Source organism: Anser cygnoides, chromosome 11 (assembly GCF_040182565.1).
Source record: "Anser cygnoides isolate HZ-2024a breed goose chromosome 11, Taihu_goose_T2T_genome, whole genome shotgun sequence".
Taxonomy (NCBI): Eukaryota; Metazoa; Chordata; class Aves; order Anseriformes; family Anatidae; genus Anser; species Anser cygnoides.
Window position 1 is genome coordinate 14,688,702 of NC_089883.1, and position 21,963 is coordinate 14,710,664.

General features: G+C 35.7%; 1 protein-coding gene across 17 annotated transcripts in view; it reads left to right on the forward strand.

Moving 5' to 3' along the window:
* The window catches only part of HERC1 (HECT and RLD domain containing E3 ubiquitin protein ligase family member 1), a 123,923-nt gene that overhangs the window by 62,706 nt on the left and 39,254 nt on the right, over positions 1–21,963 (forward strand). For 11 of the 17 annotated variants that reach the window (XM_067004046.1, XM_067004044.1, XM_067004047.1 and 8 more), the window contains exons 22-37: positions 1,644–1,815; positions 3,526–3,832; positions 5,217–5,337; positions 5,645–5,696; positions 10,717–10,782; positions 13,769–14,040; positions 14,699–14,914; positions 14,998–15,118; positions 16,082–16,319; positions 17,264–17,457; positions 19,444–19,599; positions 19,832–19,938; positions 20,180–20,290; positions 20,372–20,548; positions 21,440–21,679; positions 21,861–21,944. In XM_067004046.1, coding sequence (XP_066860147.1) covers positions 1,644–1,815; positions 3,526–3,832; positions 5,217–5,337; positions 5,645–5,696; positions 10,717–10,782; positions 13,769–14,040; positions 14,699–14,914; positions 14,998–15,118; positions 16,082–16,319; positions 17,264–17,457; positions 19,444–19,599; positions 19,832–19,938; positions 20,180–20,290; positions 20,372–20,548; positions 21,440–21,679; positions 21,861–21,944 — 2,634 coding nt within the window. The remainder of the gene's footprint in view (positions 1–1,643; positions 1,816–3,525; positions 3,833–5,216; positions 5,338–5,644; positions 5,697–10,716; positions 10,783–13,768; positions 14,041–14,698; positions 14,915–14,997; positions 15,119–16,081; positions 16,320–17,263; positions 17,458–19,443; positions 19,600–19,831; positions 19,939–20,179; positions 20,291–20,371; positions 20,549–21,439; positions 21,680–21,860; positions 21,945–21,963) is intronic. The other 6 variants (XM_067004058.1, XM_067004059.1, XM_067004060.1 and 3 more) reach the window with 3 other exon arrangements.

Consider the following 21,963-nt stretch of genomic DNA (forward strand, 5'->3'; position numbering starts at 1 on the left):
TCACTAAGCCTGGTCAGAACTGATGCTGGAAGTGTTCATTGAATTACTCTATGCTGGGGACGATTAGGCATTACAAGATGGAGAAACCTAATCCTAGTTTAAGGACTGTTAGGATTTTTAATTGCTATTTACAATTTACAAGTGGGATGCTTTTGATCAAGGAGGTTCTTATGTGGCATCAAGATTATGAGGCTTTTTAGCTGTTTTATAAAGCATTACTGAAACTTTTTAAAATAACATAGGTCCATTTCTTTCCTTCAGTTCTGAGAGGGCATTTGTATCTTCATCTGACCTTTCATGGTACGGGTCTAACATGTTTGCAATAGATTCAGCACTTCTAAAAGTATTGGGTGTAGGGAGGGTACACAGGATAGTATGCATACATTAAGTTTGGTGGTTTTCTAGCTCTGCAAGCATACACAGGGTGGTCGTTTTACACAGGTAGTAAATATGCTGCTTCATGCTCATGCTGTAGCTGTTGTGTATGCTCACAGTAAAGTACTGTGCATGTGTGGTAAGTTCCATTCCTCTTAGAAATCCTCAAGCTTGTTGTGCAAATGCAGCAGAGTAAATCTAAAGGTATGCAGTAGGTGAGTTGCATCAGGAAGATCTCATATTTAATACTTCTGTGAAAAATAGCTGTTTTGCATTTGTATGATACACTCTTAATTACAGAATGACTTTAGCAAATCAGAGGCCCTAATAAAATTGTAACAATGGTCTGCTGCTACCAAGACCTTCTGTTCTTTGGGAAAGGGTAAATTCCAGGAGAGGGTCGATGAGTTTTGCTGGTAGGATGTGTGGCCCAAGATTTGTAGGCTGAATTACCTTCTAAAATATTCTAACACCACTAATGTAATTATGTTTTATATTTAAACCTTTGCCATTTTTGGTTTGTCTGCAGTTGTTTTCTGCATTGAAAACTGTCTGTTAGGTACTAAGTACTCTGCTGGTCAGTAGTTATATCGCCAAATTATCTCTTAGGGCTTTTGTAGGAAAATGTAATTTTAAAGCAGTTGCGTCTGGGCTGCTTGTCTCTTTTATATGTGGGATAGTTGGCTGGAGCAGTAGTTTGGCTTTAAATTGCTAGCTTGGCTATCTCTCTTAAAACAAAAAGATTTTTTTTAAATTCCAGTTCTAAGACTACTGCCTTTCTATTGCATTCTATCTTGGGGTGTTGCATCTTTTTAATTTTATTGAAGTAAAAGGGAGGATTCTGTGAATTCAGGACATAAGAATAAAAATGGGAACATACTGGGTATTAATTTAAATAAAAAATGTTATTTATAACAGTGTTGGCCATCAAAGTAAGTTTTATCATACTTGTCCTTTTTAAAGGGAGAGTATTTTATGAGGTAACAGCATATGGTTGCTAACGCTTTTAAATGTTGAAGTGTCAAAGTTTGACAGTCAAGTCCAAGTAAGCCTTAAAAGGAGAGATTTTTTTCCAAAGAGTCTGAATACATGTCATTAGAGGAAATTTAGATTTCCCAACTTAAGTATTTACAGTTTTGAATATAAACAGCTGTTCACATAGTAGCACAAATATCTTTTTGGCAGTAGTTTTTTTCCTATGTACTTTGATGTTCAGCTTTTATTTTGGTGAGAATTAATTCACTGTAGATTTTTATTTTTTTATCAAGATGTTAGATAACCAAGAATCTGCTGACATTGATACTCAGGAGCATTCTTTTACTCGTACAATTGATGAAGAAGCAGAAATGGAGGAGCAGGCAGAACGTGACAGAGAAGAAGGACACCCAGAACAGGAAGACGAAGAAGAGGAAAGAGAACATGAAGTTATGACAGCTGGTAGTAAGTACTAGTTGTGTATATCAAGACTGTAATGTGCTTTGGAAGGACAATATATTTTTATCTCAAAGTAGAATGGGGAAAAAAGGATTGAAAAGATAGTGAAATGTTTTTCTTCCTAAACATTGTTAGAAGTTTTTATAAAATGATGTAGTGCTTTTATTGTGTCAGAGTAGTCTTTAGGTCAGTATTTATATATAGGATTTATTGCTGCATTTGTATGTGTTAATCTTGCATGTCATAAACTTTGAAGAGTAATATTCTGAAGTTTGGAAAAAAATTGCTGTTCATTACAGTGGACGACTGACTGGATGGAATTCATTTGTATCCTTTAGTATCTTGAATTTATTAAAAACATTGAGGTTTTAGTCAAAGTTTAATAGCTGTAACATTTGCAATACTTTCCCATGGGTTTTCTAAAAAAAAAATTTAAAAAAAAAGCTCAATTCTTCAGAAAAAAGACCAAAAAAGGTGAACTTTACAAACTGTTGTTGTTATGCTGACTTGGACTTGTAATTGGAGTCCGTGGGTTAGTTAATTCTTCCAGTTTTAGTGAGGCAGCAGCCAGTCACACTCAGCTGTTTTTCTGTTGTTGCCTTAGTATTCTCAAAGACAGAAGTTGTGTTAGTATTGGAAGATTAAAATGGAATGTATATTTAACCTATAAAAATGGCTGTCTTGGAATATTTTCCATAATTTTTTTTTCTCTTCCAAACACTGTTCCTCTAGATACTGTTAGAATGTAGATCTCTTGCTGGCCTTTTTTGTCACTGCCTATTTTGTTGGCAGTGCTTATATTCCTTGTTAGGACTCCCATATTCCCATTGGGGATCTTTTTGCACCAAAATATGTAACACCTTTAGTTTCTTTATCATGTGTCGTCATATCCACAATGCAGTAGACTTTCCTGAAAGTGCACAATGTGGTTGAAGGGCATGGCATCGTATCGTTTATGATTTTAAAAAGTGTACACGTTACCTGCTCAGCAGATCCAATATGTTTTTGCTGCTTTTTTCTTGAGGGAAGCTGATCCTGATATGCAGAGTTCTATTCCTGTCCTTGATGTCTTGCTTTTTCTAACTGTTAACACCAATTGAGAAAGTGTTTGGATTTATCCTTAGCTTTCCAAAGGGAAGCTGAATGTTTAAAATTAAAATGATTAAATCAAGAGAACTTTAGTTCTTTGGACAGAGATGATGCAATCTCTCACTTCTGTTGAAGAATCTGTGTAAGACGACAACAGAATTAAAGAAGAATTAAGTGAAGGCTGACAATTTTGGTAGCATCTTCATTGTACTAACCAAAGCTAATAACAGCATTCAACTGTTTCAGTATTGAATTACAGATGTGCAGTTCTCTGGTTTACAGATGCATTGCTTTATATGTCTGCTAAAAGGCTAGCATGAAATAATCTCTTTCTCTTTGATAATATCCACATAGCAGTTGGATTGCAGTAAGACATGAAAAGCGTGTTTATTGTTCTGTCAAATTGTATTGTCCCCTTCATTTTAAGCTTAACATTGGGTAAATGCTTTATTTAAGCTGTTTGTGTGACTTCTCTTATAGCTTTGTATTATTGCATTCTTTTAATGTTGGAAAAATAGCTGTTGCTTTTCATAATGGGACATTTTTAGCTTGAGCTATAGATGAACATTTTGTTCTGTGTAGCTTTGTCTAGAAGTTAAGACCTTCTTTTTGTGTTGCATGTTACAGAAATATTTCAATGTTTCCTATCAGCCCGTGAAGTAGCTCGCAGTCGGGATCGAGATAGGATGAACGCTGGGACAGGGACTAGACTTGATGATCAACCTCCTCAGTCTCAACAGGAACGAAGAATCAGCACTGATCTGACTGAAGGTCAAGATGTGTATACTGCTGCATGCAACTCTGTGATCCACAGATGTGCCTTGTTGATCCTAGGAGTGAGCCCTGTTATTGAGGAACTCCAGAAACGGAGGGAGGATGGACAGTTACAGCAGCCTCCCTCTACTGCTCCTGAGAGTATCGGACTCATGACGAGGTGCGGTTCACTGAATACATAAATATTTAACTCTTCTGTTTCCTTTTCAGTTGATTAAAATAACCTCAGTTTTCCTTTGAGGATTCTTAGAAAAAATCCTCTGAGGATTCTTAGAAAAAAATGGAGCAGTGCTTATGGTTTGGTTTCAGGTTTTTGCTGGTGGTGGTGGTGGTGGTTTTGAGATCAGTGGCTTTTTCTCAGTTTTCTTTGTCCACATTTACTCGATTAAGAGTTTTATTTTTTGTGGCCCATATTATTTTTCAAAGTTGAGCTTACTGATGAATAGTAATTAAGTCCAGATCATCTGGTGTACAGATAATTTTATGTAATTGGGAAAATTCATTATTTTTCCTAAAAATTATTCGTGCGTTTAGGTATTTTATTACCAGGTTTGTATTTTCCTGAACCATAAGCAATGTCTTGTATTGTAATGTCCAAAAACACTGTATATGCTTAAAAAGAAAAGAGTCAAAGTTTATTATGAAAAAATTGTCATTTGTGATTAATTTTAGAAGTATTCCTGATATCTTGGCATGTGCAAGACAGTGTTGTTAGGTGTGGAAGAGTAACAAAATAAAGCCTGACAGCTCATTAAATTTGAGAAGTGTTTAGTTCAGAGAGTATAAATACACCATAAACCAAGATCTTCTTGGTAACAGAACTTTGTTCTAAACTCGGTCCATGTAAACTTCTTATTTCACAAATCGGTGTGTGTGTGTGTTAGAATATAACATGGAAATTATTAAATTTGGATACAGTCCTTGGTAGCTAGTGCTTCTAGTGAACTTCTCAGTCTACTTAAACTTTTAGTGTAGGGAAACTTTGTTGCTGTGACAGTTCCTATTTATTTAATATGAAGGTAGTGATGGGGAGTTCAGAGCAAGATTGTATCTATTCAGTACCCTTTTATTCTTTTTGCCTCCTTTGGGAAGTCTGGTCCCTGAAGCATAAATGTCTGTCTCTCTCATTGTCAAAGTGGCTTTCATCTGGCATATCAACTTTAGGATGCATTTTGTCAGTGTTTTTTTTTTTTTTTTAAATATAAGTTTGGTGCTTTTTCACCCACTTTCTCTCTGTTTTCTTGTCCTCTTAGTTCAGAAATGTTTATGTATACTGTATGTAATGATCAGTCATTTGAAGTTGCCATTCATTCAGTTGACCGATAAGGGTGGCAAGAAGTAACAAAATTTATTAATACCCTTTATAAGCATAATAACCGAAACCATCAGACCATTTTTTTCCTCTTTGATGTAGTCTTGTATTGCTCCATGATAGTGTTCTCTCAAATAAAACTGTGGTATCTGCTGAATTTGCCTATCAACTCTTACTTTTGGCTAATACAAGTATTTTCTTTGTGTTTTTTTCATTGGTACATCTGAGGCAGGAGTGAAAGTCTTACTGCAGAGAGTCGCTCAATCCATGCAAACTCAAACTATAGACTGATTAAGTCAAGAAGTGAATCTGATTTGTCTCAGCCAGAATCAGATGAAGAAGGTTATTCACTGGTGAGTAAAATAGCATTATATGCCTTGGAGTTTATTGGTACATTTTCTAGGAGGGAAATATATCTTAAACATTTGTCATTTGTTCAGTATTATTAGTGTTATGTTTCAGTACAGGGGTCTCTGCCAATAACTATTAACTAGTAACTGCTATTAAGAGAAAGTAAAGGTGGTAAAACAGCAATTTAAATTACTACAGCTCTGTTCATTTTCTTATTTTTGAGGGGGATTTGTATTTTAAACACTCTAATATTATGCACCACATATGTCCACTTAAGGAAATGAGGTTTTTATTACTCTTTTACTCTAGAGTGGAAGACGAAATGTTGATTTGGATTTGGTGTCATCACACAGAAAGAGGGGTAAGTTTTATCAATATCAATTTACCTAAAGAATATTGATCAGAGTAAATACATTAATATTTCTTAAGTTAAAATATGTTTGCAGTTAAATGCGCTAAATTAATGACAGGACATTAAAACTGAGTATTTAAAAATGATGATGTATGTAATTATTACCTTTTATTTGTTGTGCTAACATTAACTGTTTTGTAGCTTGGTTGTAATGTTTCCTAGGTTACAACCATTTCTTCTAGTTTCTAGAATTGCAGCTCTCTTCTGAAGCAAGTGAGGATTTCCGTGATTTCAAGTGAATTTAGAATTCTCACTGTTTTCACTCTCTTAACTTTAAGAAGAAAAAAATGGCAGAGAAGTTCATTATCAAGTTGAATGATCTATTCTTATGCTAACGTTGATAATTTACCTTAAAATGTGCTTTAACATTGAGAACTCTTATCTAGAAAGCACTGCATAATTTGTACATCATCTCAACACCAGCACACCTACAGAACCAAGCAACCACTTCTCCCATTACTCCCATTTAAATCAGATTTTTAACCTTCATTTTGGGGAATCTACATTAGCTGCTTCTCAGGTGGCAATAGACAGAACAAAGGATGCGTGTTTACACAGGAACCAAAAAGTCCTGCTTCACTCTGGATGATGCAGAGTCATTGCTAGAATGACAGATTATGTTTGTTCCATGGTATTTGTTACATTCTTTGTAAAAGGTTAACAGGAATTAGGTCGAGTTAGGGTGTGCTTTAATTATGTAAGCCTGAATGCTGTTAGGTAATTTAAGAGTTCTGGTTTAATGGCCTTCATCATCAAGCAGAGTACTGAGAGGTAGCTTTCTTCTAAAAGTCTTTTGGAATTCTAAGTCACACTATCAGTGGCAACACTCATTATGCTTTAATTTAGTAATGTGGAAAGGAATTCCTTGTACACATATACTCAATTGAACCCATTCAACAAACAAAGAAATTTCCTAGAGCTGTTCATAGTGTGACAGCACGATGTATGTTAGCATTCTCAGTGTTAGGAGATCTGGTAGAGTCTCTGTCAGCAGCACCCTGCTCTCCAACGTACTCTTTGAAGCCACCATTTTTAGCTTTGCTGTTAGAGAACTGATACAGACTCTGTACTCTCTTTACTCTATATCCTAAAAGTAATCCGGGAAATAATCTTGAGTTAGGTCTGAGACGTGGTGTATCGTACAGGTTATGGTTCCTGAACTGTTGGTTAGACTGATGAGGTTGTTGGGTCACAGGTTCCAGGAGCTAAGGAGCAATGCAAGAATAGACTTTATCAGCAAACCAGTGTATGGAAGCTTCTTATAACACAGGAAGGTTCTGTACCAAGTTTGCAATGCAGAGGAGAGAAATGGGGGTAAGTGCAGTTGGTCTATCCAGAATTTAAAGAAGCTCAAATAGCATGCTTCGAAACTGAATATGTACTGCTACCTGTTGTCTTCTTCTGGAGGACTTACTTTGTTGTCCCATCATACTTAAAGGTTTTTAGTCTGGCTTTAACAACTGGAGGTTTGTCAACATACAACAGTGAAAACTTTTCACTCACCCTGGAATGTATATGTGCCCATTTTGGTTGATACCCAGTACCAGACTCATCTAGTGAACACAGGTTCCATTTACTGGAAAACTTTCCTGATACTTACATTAAGGTCAGAAAAAGATCTTCAAAGATCTGTTTGATCAAGCAGAAAAACTATTCAGTGTTGTGCTATTTAAGGCCCTTCATTTCTTATCAGATGTTTGGTTTTGGGAATCCTAGTTGGTCTTCTACAGTTCGAGCATGTCCTGGTGCTTGTTCAAGGCGTAACTTGAAGACATTTTGTATTGTCCACTCGTTACTCCTTATAATATAGCCAGCACTCTGAAGTTCTAGAGGTTCTGCAGTGCATATCAAGGATGTTCTGATTGGTAAAACCCCTCCAGTTTCATCTTTATTCTTGTGATATGCTTCTATATACACTGACAAAGGGGACATTATATTTGCTGTCGCCTCAGCTTGAGGAATGGGGGAAATGTAAATTCTCACAGCATGTTGTCTTTATGCTGTGCTCCATCCCAGTTTGCTGGCAAAAGAGTTCCATAAGACTGAGCCATTTGAATTCGCTGTATTTTTTAAGCATTGAAATATTAAAAGAAGCCTAGTTTTCCATTTATTGTAGGTAAACCACTGTAGGAGTGACCCACAGAAGGCTGTCACTTTGTTCATCAAGATGCTCTCCAGCTTTTAGACATTTATACATTTTAAACATTTTTGTGAGAAACAAGTGCTTTTTAAAAAAATTTTTTAGATGTTCTTTCCATTTGCATTTTTGTGTCTTGTGCTCATTGTGCATATGATCTGCTTTTGAATGGAGGATGTGGAAGGTGTTTATGCTAATAAATCCTAATGAGGAAAATGGGAGAAGGGAAACATGCTAGCCATATGGATGGTAGAGGAGATGTCTAATTTGGATGCAGAAGATAATCATGAATTGCAGCAGAAGTACATATGGGAAATGCTTCTCAAATTACAATTAACATAAAGCAAAGCCTCCCGTGTTTTCTCATCTCTCTTTCTACAAAACAGAAGTAACCATTGTTGCTTTAAGGAACTTAAGGCTGAAGTTTTCGAACTGTTGTTGGAATGAATGTTGAGTTGGCACAGTTAGGTGGGAAAGAATTGGCATCTTAAAGAACCACGGGAAACACTTCTTATTTTTTTCAAATTAAATTTATGAAGTAATTCAAAGGGAAACAAAGTCAATTATGTTTCCTTTTACATCTGGTTTTGAGAATAAATCTGATTGTAGCAGTCCTTTGAAATATATTTATTCCTTCTAAGTATGTATCCACAAACTGTGCGAAGGAGGTTGACAAGCAGAGCTAATTGGATAGGAAGTTTTTTTCTGGAGAAATTTCCTTCTATCACCATTAAATGGTGAATACATTTTCCTGTAAGCTGTGCTATTCTGGAGACTTTAAAGGTGATTTTTCCTAAAATGAATTTCTTCAGTGTATGGGCACTTCTTAACAAGTTTACTAGAATTTAACCACACTGCTTGCTACATAATGGTGTAAGTAGGAAGAAGACCATAGAATTTCCAAGATCCAACTGCTTTTGTTCTCCGGGGTTCATCAGCCTGCTGTAGGGTCCTTTTCATCTGAGTACTAGCTACTGATCACTGTGAACCTAGCCAAGTGTGCAAGGAGCTGTAGATACCCATGCTGCTTTTAAAGGTTAATTGTGAAAGCACTGCCTTGCCCTGTTGGTGCTATTGACACCTGTTTGACATCAAACAATATACTATCTTCAGGAAAATTCCCTCTTGATACCTGCCAAAGTAGACAAGAAGAAATCATGACACGTACTTGGAATATTAAACAACTTTCAGTTGAAATGCTAGAAAATTGTTCAAAGGGATAGGAATCGATGATTACTTTGCCAGTTCCAGTTGGGAGTAGTCATGTCCCAAGTATATTCAGGCCAATCATATCTTAAAAGGGAGACTTGAGATAGTCATTACGTTTGTTTTCCTCTAGGAGGAAGTCAATCCCATGTGTAACCATTAGAGAATGAATTGTTGCTATCAATCAGCTTTGATATTCTTATTTTGTTACAGTATGTGGCAATTTTAGTGAGTTACTAAGGTATTGATGGACTAGATGGATCAAATTTTTCAGCTCTCAGAAAAGCTGAGTGTGTGAATGGGTATTTCTCCGTCTTCCCTTTCCTACTTTCCTGCAATGCAATCAGCAGTCTCTGCAGAGTACATCCTTGCAAAGTGTGCAAAAAAATGCACTGTGTGTAGGATACTGGTGAATGTTTTTGGTTGTTTTTTCTTTTTTTTTTTTGTACAGGTGGGAAAGTAATTTCCTCTGGAGTGGGTTGACTTACTTTATAATTTGTTTATTGAATTCAGCAACTTGTTATTCAAAATTCAGATCACTTTTCCTTAGTAACCTAATCTCACTGTTGGTCTGATTTTTTTTATGGTATAAAAGCTGTTCATATTCATAAATTACGATATAGAAAACCAACATTAGAAAAAGTACTTTAAGTTTTTCCTGTGGTCTTGCAGCTGTGTGAAAGGAAAGCATGGTCTTTAGGTCTTTTTACTCTATTAACATATTAGCCACTCAGTCCAATCTTTACTCTAATTGCTTTCTCCATTTATTGTATCTGTTCAGAAGTGAGATTGTTATTTCTACTTCAGCCTGATGATCCTTTGAGTACCTTATTCTTTGCTGCTATTCAGTTAGTTCCAAATCAGTAAACTTTTCTTTCTATTCCTGCAGAATAAAAATCTCTTTTTCAAAACTTTTGCCATATGGGGTGATGAGCACATTAATATTTTTCCCTGATATGTAAGCCCTTTTGTTTTTTTTTCCTTGCCCAGATTTATCTTTTTCAGTTTTGCAGACCCAGAGAGCATGCCTCAAAATGTTCCACCTAGAGGATACTGTACACTGCATTAAATATCTAGTAGTAAAGAATGCACTTTCAGCAGCGCAATCACAAACTTATTTACAGACAGATATTTGCTAGTCGTCCAGTCTTCATTTAAATGTTAATTCAGTGAATTCCAGTGTGCCTGTGTGTACTGTTGTACTTTACTAACACAACAGAGCGACTCTTAAAAAAGCAGCAACTTAGATTATATCTAAATTAAATTGAAATAAAATGGCGTACCTGTATTGATTTGAGTTCTGTGTTTTGAAGTTGAAACTGAAGATCATTTTGAGTAAGGCACGTAAATGTATTGGTGTATGTGTGTACCTGTGTTAAAAGGAATGCTTTTTTTTCCCTGCAGAGATGGCAGAAAATTTAGAAAGTCTGTTACTTAGGGTATACTAGTTAAAAACGGGAATAAATCTTTTTTTTTTTCTAACTTTGCTGCTTGATGTATAGAGGTATTGATTGAGATGAGAATGATCATTTAAGTCTAAGTCAGTATAAAACGAGGAAGAGATATGAATATATTGTCTTCTGTTTCAAATGTCTGCTTTTGTCTTCTGATTCTTGTGTGGTGTAGTGTATTTACTCCTTTTTGGCCAGTTGAGCCCCAGAAAAAAGAAGAGCTTCAAGCAAGTACCTGATGGCATGTTTATTTTTTTTCTCTATAGCTTCCCTACATGTTTTATGTTTTATGAAGTATGTATTGCAGCTGTGCCACATTCATTTAGAAAACTCATTTTTACAAGCTGGCTTATAAGGACAAGTAGACTTTTTTGGTTTGTTTTGTTTTTACTGTAAGCTTAAAGATTATTCTTATATGTAACTCTGTTCATGTGATCGTAAAGGCTTATAGAAGTCCTAAGCTGCAATCAATTCTGTGTAATGGATATTGCACAGAATCTAGCTAAGCTAATACACAAGCATACTTTGATTCTTCTGTTGATACTTAACATCTTCAGGAAAAAAAAAGTTTGTTTTAGATTTGCCCTAATTCTTAAATGTTTTAATTCTGAAGTGTAAGCATATACTTTGTCTTCTGACATTCTTTGTTTTTAATCTTTAAATTTTCAGTTATCACTTCACTTGTTTTACATTTAGTCTGTAACTCTTAATTCTTGGACTTTTCTCCTAATTTGAAACGATTTAAAATTGTTTTTACATCTAAATATTTTTGCAATTAGTACTAAAAGTGATTTGCTAAGATCTAATCCTTTTTCAAATGTGAAATAGTTTAGTTTTCTATTAATATATAGATGGGTGATCTTATTAGTTCTTTTGTTGACTATCAAAACTAAATTGTCTTCTGATGTTCTGTTAATACTTGAAAGGGTATCTCCTGAAGTTTATGGTTTAAGGCATCAGAATTGTTTTGTGCAATTTATTACAAATCCTTGGATTCTGTGCTGTGCTTACTAGTGGCATGATACAGCATAGGACAGGTTGAGGAGAAGGAAGCTAACATCACTTTGGAAGACTTTAACCTTTCCTGCTGTGGAAGAAAGACTGAAGAGCTTAGACTGAAGACTTTTGAAATAGTTGTTGGTATATAGGCAGCATTTTGGATACTTGGTACTGATTTGGATTATGCTTACTGTAGGAAAGCTGAGGTTTCAATTTTTCTCTCCCCTGGGCCCTCTTCACCATGCATATGCTAGGAAACTCGTTCTCAGGTGAAACCGAGTTATTTAGTACCCATTTATGATGTCCTTTATATTTCATGTTTCTCAGCTGCCACTTCAGCATATAACTTAGCTTTTAATAGAGAGTTTTAAAACAAGTACTATAAGAATTAAAATTAGGGTAAGGCCATATTTATCTTTACTTACGTTTTAAATATAGATACCAGGTATAAGTTGTAAAACTGAGTAACAGAGTTTCTGTAAATTCTCTCATATTAAACAAGACAAAGTAGATTGTCCTTTTTAAGCCAGGTAATATTACTGTGTTGAATAAACCAGCAGAAATTCAGAAGTTACGTTCAACTTTGAAAAAATAGTGTTTAAAATTAATGTTTTAATATCTCTACATTATTCAAAATAATTTTTTGTCCCTGTATTTTTGTCAAATATATTATTTGGTCATATTTGACCTAAGTACTGTGATGGTTCTTTCTGAAGCCATTGCAATCTGCTTAGTAGCAAGTGTAAGGAATGCCATACAAATGCACATAAACACTATTCACAGAAAAGGTAATGGGATATGAAAAGGTTTTCGTAATTCATAGCCCTGCCAGCTAATTTTTTTGTTAGCTTCATGGAGGTCAGCTAACTAATTTACAAAGGAAAAGCAAAATTTCACAGTATTTTGGATGTGTAAATTGTGGGAAAATGCAGATTGTGATACAGAAGAGTGGCCTTTTGGCTTGCCTCAGGAAAAAAATGGTGGGGAATGGTTGGTAGGAATGTTGTCCTAAGTTTGTGTGAGTCCTGTGAATGGATTGTGATTCTCCAGACAATATCTGTAGTTCCTTGGGCACAAGAGACACTAATAGTGCAAAATTCTATGTAGATTATTTAAGATAATTCAAAATAGACTTTTAAAGTGAATTTAAACATTCTTAAGGTTTCTCTATAGGTCTCCAGACACTCCTTATCTGTACAAATGGAAAGTTCTTTTGAGCCAGGGCCTGACCTCTTGTAGGTCAGACCAACTAGATCCAACTCAGCTAACCTCATTTACAGAAATAATAAAATACCAACTTTTGTGATGATACATATATATATTTAACTGGTACACATCAGTTAATTGTTGGTGAAGGTGTGACTTCAATGGCATTACGCTCATTTGTGCCAGAGATGCAGTTCTAGCTGAATGCTTCTGGAGGTGAGATGAAGTATACGATACTAAATAAGTTCCAGTGCCACAGACTGATGACTGATGGTCATTTGAAGAAGTACATTAATTAGTGAAAGTAAAGTTTCAGGTAGTGTAATGACATGCTGGTGTAACAGGAAATACTTGAAAATAGATATATGAAATTGGCAAATGACTAAGATACAGTTTAATACATGCCACAGAGAGCAATTTAATATACATGAATCTATTTATCATGAATCATAAGAAAGTAAATGTTCTGTTAGTCTAAAATGAAAGTTTTTGTTGATTTACTTGCCCTTCTGCACTCATGAATTCTGCAAATATTTAATCCAAAAGAAACATTATGCTTTTTCAGATCTATAAAATATATAATGACTTGATTAAAACAAAACAAAACAAAAACACTCATTTTAGGATTAGATTTTAAAATACATCTACAAAGTGCACAACTTCTTTTGTAGCAGATCTTTTCTTTACTGTTTTCTCATTTAGCCGCAAAGCATTTTTATTCCTTGTTCTAGCTTTAAGCTGAGCAGTTCGAGTGGCTTCTGTCTTTTTGTTTTCTCACTCGGCAGTGTGTTGCAATACTGCTTAACTTAATTAAAAGAAATACAGCTTTTCCTTTAGGGCAATTGCTGTAAATTTAAAACAAGTGTTTTGCTCTAAGTTGCTTAATGCATGGTATAATTAATCATGAATATCCATTTTTCACCTGTATGAATAGCAGCAGTTCAGTCTTTACCTACTGTCAAAATTGTTCCTTGTTACTTACTGATTTGAAATTTATGAGACTTCATTGTGTATATGTTTAGGAGCGATACACAGTCAAGTGGAACCTTTAAGTGACTCATGGGCTCGACTAAAACACAGCAGAGATTGGTTGTACACTTCATCCTACTCATTTGTTGAGTCCGATTTTGATCTCTCAAGATCTCTTGGAGTTCATACTTTGATTGAAAATGTTGTCAGCTTTGTAAGTGGAGATGTGGGAAACTCTCCAGGATTTAAGGAACCAGAGGAAAGTATGTCCACCAGTCCACAGGCATCAATAATTGCAATGGAGCAGCAGCAGCTGAGGGCTGAGGTAAGTTTCAATTTAATATCGTTTCTTATTTTTCCATACATTACAGATTTTATGGATTTCTTTTAACTTTGACCAAATTCTGTCTATTAAGGAGTTTTTTCCTCCCTTTATCTTTTGAAATATTTTAACTGGAACTGAAAACTTAACAAAAAGCTGTAAAAAATTAAAGAATCCTCTTAAAAACAAAAAAAAAGCGCTTTAAGAGTAAACAGAAAAATGTAGTTGTCTGTCTTTTAACATAACATTTTCTTTATGTACTGTTCTTTAAATCTCAGACTTGAATTTCAGAGGAGTAGAGAGATTATCCTATACGTGCTGCATGCAGCATCAATATGGTTAGAACTTCCAGTGTAGGCTTTGGAATTACACCTTTAATTGCATGTTAACTACTTGATTTATATGAAGCTTTTCCATGTAGCTTATTTGTGCTGACTAGATTAAGCCAACTTCGCTGTTAGTCAGAAACCGAATGGCAAGCTGACAAGAAGAATTTTCTTTGAAAATGTAAAAATGTGCTTTTAGTCTTAAGATTTATCAAACTCATGGATACTGTCAGAGAAAACAGCTACATCGTTCACTCTTGCTCATAGTTGAAGATTATCAGATTTCTAAGGATGCTTCCTATTTAATACTGCCTTTTGACTGCCTTCACTTTCAGCTTCGTCTAGAAGCACTTCATCAGATCTTAGTGCTTCTATCAGGGATGGAGGAAAAAGGGAGTGTGCCATTAATGGGAAGTCATCAAGGGCCAGGATTTCAGTCGTCTTCATTGCTTACTTCTGTTAGACTACAGTTTCTTGCTGGTTGCTTCGGTTTGGGTACTGTAGGACATGCAGGTGCCAAAGGAGAGAGTGTAAGACTGCATCACTACCAGGTATGTATTTTGATAGATTTTTGCTGTTTCAATGGGTGATAAAAATGTTATGAGTGCTTACAGTATTTATTTGTTTGACTCAGGATGGTATCAGAGCAGCTAAGAGAAGTATTCAGATTGAAATCCAGGTGGCTGTACACAAAATTTACCAGCAATTGTCTGCTACATTAGAAAGAGCACTGCAAGCTAATAAGCATCACATAGGTAAGTGAAAACCAGATTTGTAAAATATGTCCTCTAATATACAGTACAACAGCTTATAAGTTTAACAAAGAAGACTTTGATATGAGTGGCCAGAACTCATGGATGAAGTATCTGGCCGATAGCTTCTTTTCTGAAGAGGGAGGGGCGTTTCAACCTCTTTTATTGTCTTACCTTTATTCAAGTGTCAGCCTTTTTTAAGGGTTTAAATTGTTATAAACCTTTCTATTCCTGTAAGCCACATACTACATTTTTCCAGTCGCCTGTTTCTTTGGCACTTTACAGTGTTTTTTTTGTGTTTGTTTGTTTGTTTGTTTGTTTTGTTGTTGTTTTGTTTTTTTTAGGTTTTCCAGGCATAAGCAGTTTTGAGAAGAGATTAAACTCTCCAAACCTTTATCCTTCATTCGGGTGCACTTTCTTTAAGCCAAAAACAAATGAACAGAGCACGTTGCATGTTTTGAAAGCCCCTTCTGTCCTCCTTTACCACGATATTGCTGTGCATTTCTGTTCTTGAGAGAAAGCTGGAATTCTGCAACTCTTTGTGCATTTGTTTTGTCTGAGAGCTTCAGTACAGAATAGTTTGATGATAGAGCCTGATGGTCATGCTTACCTGAATTATTTCATTGGTTTCACTTACAATTAAATGGAATCAAAAGAAATTTCTTGAGAATCTACCTGAAGTGCAAGCAGCAAATTGCATATTTCACCAAAGTTATCCTTACCTTGGAGAGAAGAATCTGGTCTCTTTTGAGATTTAGCATTAGAACGTTTATATCACAAACTAGATCTGTACAATATTTTTCTTTGGACAACCATGGCAGAGAGTGCATTGAGTTAAAGGAGGGGATATGGTGGTACATAAGAAAGACTACCTCAAAGTGTGTGATAATGGCAGCTCTGTCCTGTCTTAGTATTCTTACTCTAAAAAGTTTATCAATTAAAAACAATTTTTTTGTTTAATCTTAGAAGCACAACAGCGTCTTCTGCTGGTAACAGTCTTTGCTCTGAGTGTACACTATCAGCCCGTTGATGTCTCCTTGGCCATTTCCACTGGTTTGCTAAATGTGCTATCACAGTTGTGTGGCACAGACACCATGCTAGGACAACCACTCCAGTTGCTGCCCAAAACTGGTATTTCTCAACTCAGCACAGCCTTGAAAGTAGCCAGTACAAGACTACTTCAGATCCTTGCAATCACCACAGGGTGAGTATTGAATGCTCCCTTGCTTTCAAAAAATGTAATCTTCTGTCTTACCAACATCCTTTAAAAGCAACTCTTCTTTTGTGTGTGTTTTCTTTAGGATAGAAAGTGGTGTTCAGAAACATAGAAGTGAAGGGAAAAAAAAAAGTGTAGTTGCATTATTCATAAGGAAGATGAAGATTAGACTGATAAGTATTTTTAAATTGTAGGTGACAAGTTTGGGCCAGAATAATTAGAACTTTGAGAGCTTTATGGTCTCTAAGCATTGCATTGTGGTATTCCCCCTTTTTTAAGTATGACTTTGTATAGGTCCATTCAGTTGATAATATTAGGCTTTCTGTTGCTGTGTAATATTCATTTATGTAAAAAGTAATACCAACAATAATCTGGTAGGTGTTCTTCAGAACAGTACATTGTGTTTCTTTTCAGAACACAAAGGAATATTCTGAGAAATACTGGCCTCTGTTAGACCAGGGAAAAAGATCCAAAATTCTATCAACAGTTAAATACTTGAAGTCTGTTTGGAGCATGACTCTGATTTAATATAGGATAGATGCACCTTAATTTCAATGTTCATACAAAGCTGTGAATTTACCTGTCACATCTGTAATATAAGACAAACAGAAAAAAATCACCCTCAATTTTGGAAGTTGGAATGGGATTCCACATTTAATGAACTAATTTTTTTTTTCTTTTGGAAAAACTGGAAAGGTGTCTTTTGACTCTAAGTTTAACCCTACAGGTTGAAAGTGCCTTAAAAGCAAGGTTCAAATAAGAGTAATCTGCAAAACTTGTGGCAAAATAACCTGCTGCAATAGAATGAATTAGAATTAGCGCGGGGTTAACCCCAGTTTTCATTTGCACTGAGTTTGTAGTTGTGTCTTTATATTATTGTTCCTCTAATCAACTCTTAAATACTCTTATTTTTATTTATTGTGTGTGTATAGAACCTATGCTGACAAACTGAGCCCAAAGGTGGTCCAATCTTTGCTGGATTTATTATGCAGTCAGCTGAAGAACTTGTTATCACAAGCTGGTGTGATGCTTATGGCTTCTTTTGGAGAAGGGGAAGGTGAGGAACGTGAAGTAGAATCAAAGAAGACAGATTCAAATGGGGAGAATGAAAAGAGAGACTTCAGAGGTAATTATTTTGCATCATTTCTTTTACAGTTTTGAAATACCAGACAACATAATAAACCACTGAATGCTGAGGCCCTCACACACTCTACTGTATTGTTTATTGTTGGGTCATTCTTAACTCTGTAAATTAGATGAAAAATCATCAAATAATTTTGTGCTCAGATTAGATTTATATGCACATCATATATAAATCAGTTTGAAGATAGGAGTAAGTAGAGAATAAGAACTACTCCATCTAATTTGTAATTAGAAGAATACCATTTTCCTCCAAAAATGATAGTACTGTTCTTCAAAGTACAGTCATAGGAATTCAATTATCTAAGTTTTAAACTAGAAAGAAGTATAATGTAATTCAGGAAGTGGCCGCATTTGCAGTGCATTGTGAAGAGTTTTGTGCTTTGAGTTGATGGGAAAAGGTTGACCGTACCCTGTCATATTCAAAAGTTTGCAAGAAGAGATCTGAAATCTGGAAGTCCTCCCATAATTTGCAGTCCTTTAATTTCCACAGAAATTCAAAATGTTCATTATATGAAAGAAGAAATTTTTAAGCATACTTTAGTTTTAGGTATATGTATGCTTTTGGTTGTGCTTACAGCTGTCTTTGCTTCTAAATAATCAGGTGACTGATAAATTTGTAAGATAATTAATTCATAAGAAATTAGTTCACTAAGAAGCTAGAGTATAAGGTCTTCTCTTTCCACAAACATCTGCTTATTAAGATAACTCCCTTAGAATACGAATTGGGGCATGAGGAAGTATTGTTTTGCATCAAAACCCCCACAGGAAACAAAAAACATAGAATCATTGATAGATAGGATGGTTTGGGTTGGAAGGGACCATAAAGATCACCTAGCTCCAACCCCCTGCCACGGGCAGGGACACCTCCCACCAGCCCAGGCTGACCAAAGCCCCATCCAGCCTGGTCTCGAACATTTCCAGGGATGGGGCATCCACAGCTGGGCAACCTGTGCCAATGCCTCACCACCCTGATAGGGAAGAATTTCTTCCTCATATCTAATCTAAATCTACCCCCCTTTCAGTTTAAAGCTGTTACCCCCTGTCCTATCACTGCACTCCCTGACAAAGAATCCTTCCCCAGCTTTCCTGTAGGCCCCCTTTAGGTGCTGGAAGCCTGCTCTAAGGTCTCAGCGGAGCGTTCTCTTCTCCAGGCTGAACAACCCCAACTCGCTCAGCTTGTTTTCATGGGAGAGGTGCTCCAGCCCTCTGAGCATCCCCGTGGTCTCCTCTGGACTCGTTCCAGCAGGTCCATGTCCTTTTTACGTGGGGGGCCCCAGAACTGAACGCAGTGCTGCAGGTGGGGTCTCACCAGAGCAGAGTAGAAGGGGAGAATCACTACCCTCAACCTGCTGGCTGTGGGTCTTTTGATGCATGCAGTCCAGGGTACAGTAAAACTTAGAAGGCAGTAGTTATGTTTCATGCTGCAGAGTTACTTATAAATAAAAATGCAGTAAGTGATCATTACATTTTTACTTATGGATCAGTTTGTTGCACATAACAAGGACTGCTAATATTTTTGTCATCTTCTGTTCAAGTCTCTGGTAGGCTTCAGATGGCTACATTTAAAACATAGCCAAGCAACTTAAACATACATTAAATATATAGAGCTTGCAAATACTGGAGTATAGTTCTATAACCGCATACTTTTGGTGAGATACATACAGTAATTTCCAGTATAGTTGTTTATAATCTTAGTTTACTAAAGTACCTGTGTTCTTAGTGCACCATGTGATATTTGAGTAACTGTATTTTTCCAAATGCTTGTTAGTCCACATAGTGTAGCCTACCAATATCAATTGTATCTATTCTGTTCTGTTCTACCCTACTCACAAAAAAAATGAAAATTTCCCAAAACTCAACTGCGAATGTCTGCTTTAATTTTTTTTTTTCTATTTTGACTTTAAAAATAGGCTATTCGCAGATACTGTAGAAGTAAGAGTGTAAATGAAACTTTTAATTAATTTCCTAGCTGCCCTCCGAAAGCAACATGCAGCTGAATTGCACTTGGGAGACTTTCTTGTTTTCCTACGTCGAGTTGTGTCTTCAAAAGCAATTCAGTCAAAAATGGCATCTCCAAAGTGGACAGAAGTACTTCTTAATATTGCTTCTCAGAAGTGTTGCTCAGGTATGATCTTTTCAAAATGTGCTGAGTAGTTATCCGCTTTCCTCTAGTGCGGTTCCTAAAACAGGTCCTGTTAGAACATCTACATTACACAGTAAACACCTAAAACTAAATCCTGTAGATGTACACAAGTCACACTTCGGAAAATTGCATTGGTGTCATGCAGATCATTCCATAGGTGCGTGCCTGATGCCAAAGTCAGTTCTAGATTATTAACATACTGTTCTATCTTCAGGAGTTCCCTTGGTTGGCAATTTGAGGACTAGACTTCTTGCACTTCATGTACTAGAAGCTGTATTACCTGCTTGTGAATCTGGCGTTGAAGATGATCAAATGGCTCAGGTCTTTATAATTTGCTATTAACTTTTACACGTGTTTCTTCAGAAAGTCTTGTTAAAGTTTTAAATGTTTCATAGATTTGCTTAGAATCCAAATCAGATGAGAATTGGTGTAGATGTTTGTTTTTCTAAGAACACTAAATATTTTTACATTCATACCTACAAAGCAAAATAAAACAATATCATTCTATTTGTTATCCTCATCTTGGGTTTACAATGATCTGATTTATATTCTAATATGCCAGGTTGTTGAACGATTATTCTTGCTTCTGTCTGACTGCATGTGGGAGACACCAATAGCTCAGGCTAAACATGCAATTCAAATAAAGGAGAAAGAACAAGAAATGAAACTACAGGTAATGATGCTTTTACCTTCTCTTTTGACTGAATGTAACCGCGTTACATTTACTCTAGATATTTTGTCCTATTTCTGATAGAAGCAAGGAGAGTCTGAAGATGAAGATGAGAATCTTCCCATACAGGAGGTGTCCTTTGACCCTGAGAAAGCTCAATGCTGCATAGTGGAGAATGGGCAGATTCTGACTCATGGAAGTGGAGGTAAAGGATATGGATTAGCATCCACTGGAGTCACTTCTGGGTGTTACCAGTGGAAGGTAGGTTGCCTAAAAGTTTATTTCTTCTCTTCTCTTACTTCTCTTCTTATTTTGGAAATATACTGTAATTTATAAACAATAGCTAACTATGATTTTTCTCTTGTGAAAACATTCTTGAATAAGTGACATTTTCAGTCCAAAGAGAGGGGTTTGAGGCTGCTTTTGAGCATTGCTGTTGGGAGCAAGTTTTCAGCTGATATTTCACTATGCAGATTGGAGGCTGTGAATATGCACTGAATATTTGTAGAGGTGTTGGTACATGTTCCTCAGATCTATAGTTAGTACGGATAAGATTGCCTTGCAATAGTTAATCTGCTCAATTATGTAGATTTTGATTATTTTTTTTTCTTTAGGGAAATAATTTAGAAAATATTCTGTCTTTCAAAAAGGCACATCAGCCTGTCTGACAAGACCCGCCTTTAATTACAGCATTTGAAGTGATTTATTCAGAAATACAGATAAATACACAGTTGTAGTCCAAGTTAGTAGCATCTCTGAGCGTAACACTTTTTCTTTTACCTGGATCTATGTAAACCACTTGCTGTGAATGTGAGGAGTGAAGCTGGTTTATTTCCATAATGCGTTTATTGCTGCCATGCCAGCTTCTAGGTGTGAGTTTTGAGTCAGAAAAATCATAAATTCTTGTGTGTATTTACGTACAGTTTTCTTCATTACTACTAGGTTAAATTTTAATGACTAACTAATGACTAATCTTATACACTGTGTCCTTTTAAAGATGGAATATGATTTTTAGCTTATTAAAATTTTTCATTTATTAAATGCTTGTGAGTAAAATGGTTAAAAGTATACATAAATACATACAAAGTAAATTTCCATTGCTTTGTTCTGTTACAATGTATATTCTGACTTTTCTTTTTAATTACCTTCTAGTTCTACATTGTGAAAGAAAATCGAGGCAATGAAGGCACATGTGTAGGAGTTTCTCGTTGGCCAGTACATGATTTTAACCATCGCACTACCTCAGATATGTGGCTATACAGAGCCTATAGTGGTAACCTTTATCACAATGGAGAACAAACTTTGACTCTGTCCAGCTTTACACAAGGGGATTTCATCACATGTGTATTAGATATGGAAGCAAGAACTATTTCTTTTGGTAAAAATGGAGAGGTATTTAACATTAATTGTTTCTTTTTTTTTTCTTTTTCCAACAGTAATTTGTCACAGATATTTTATATAAAGCTAAGCATGGTGGTTAAGACAAGTGATAGTTTCAGTACTTAAAAGTATAACTTTGTCATGTTTTCACTTGTTAAGGCGTTGTAAGTTTGTTTTTGTTTGTTTTATCTAGGAGCCAAAACTAGCTTTTGAAGATGTAGATGCAGCAGAGTTATACCCTTGTGTTATGTTCTATAGCAGTAATCCAGGAGAAAAGGTAATATAAATGTTCATCT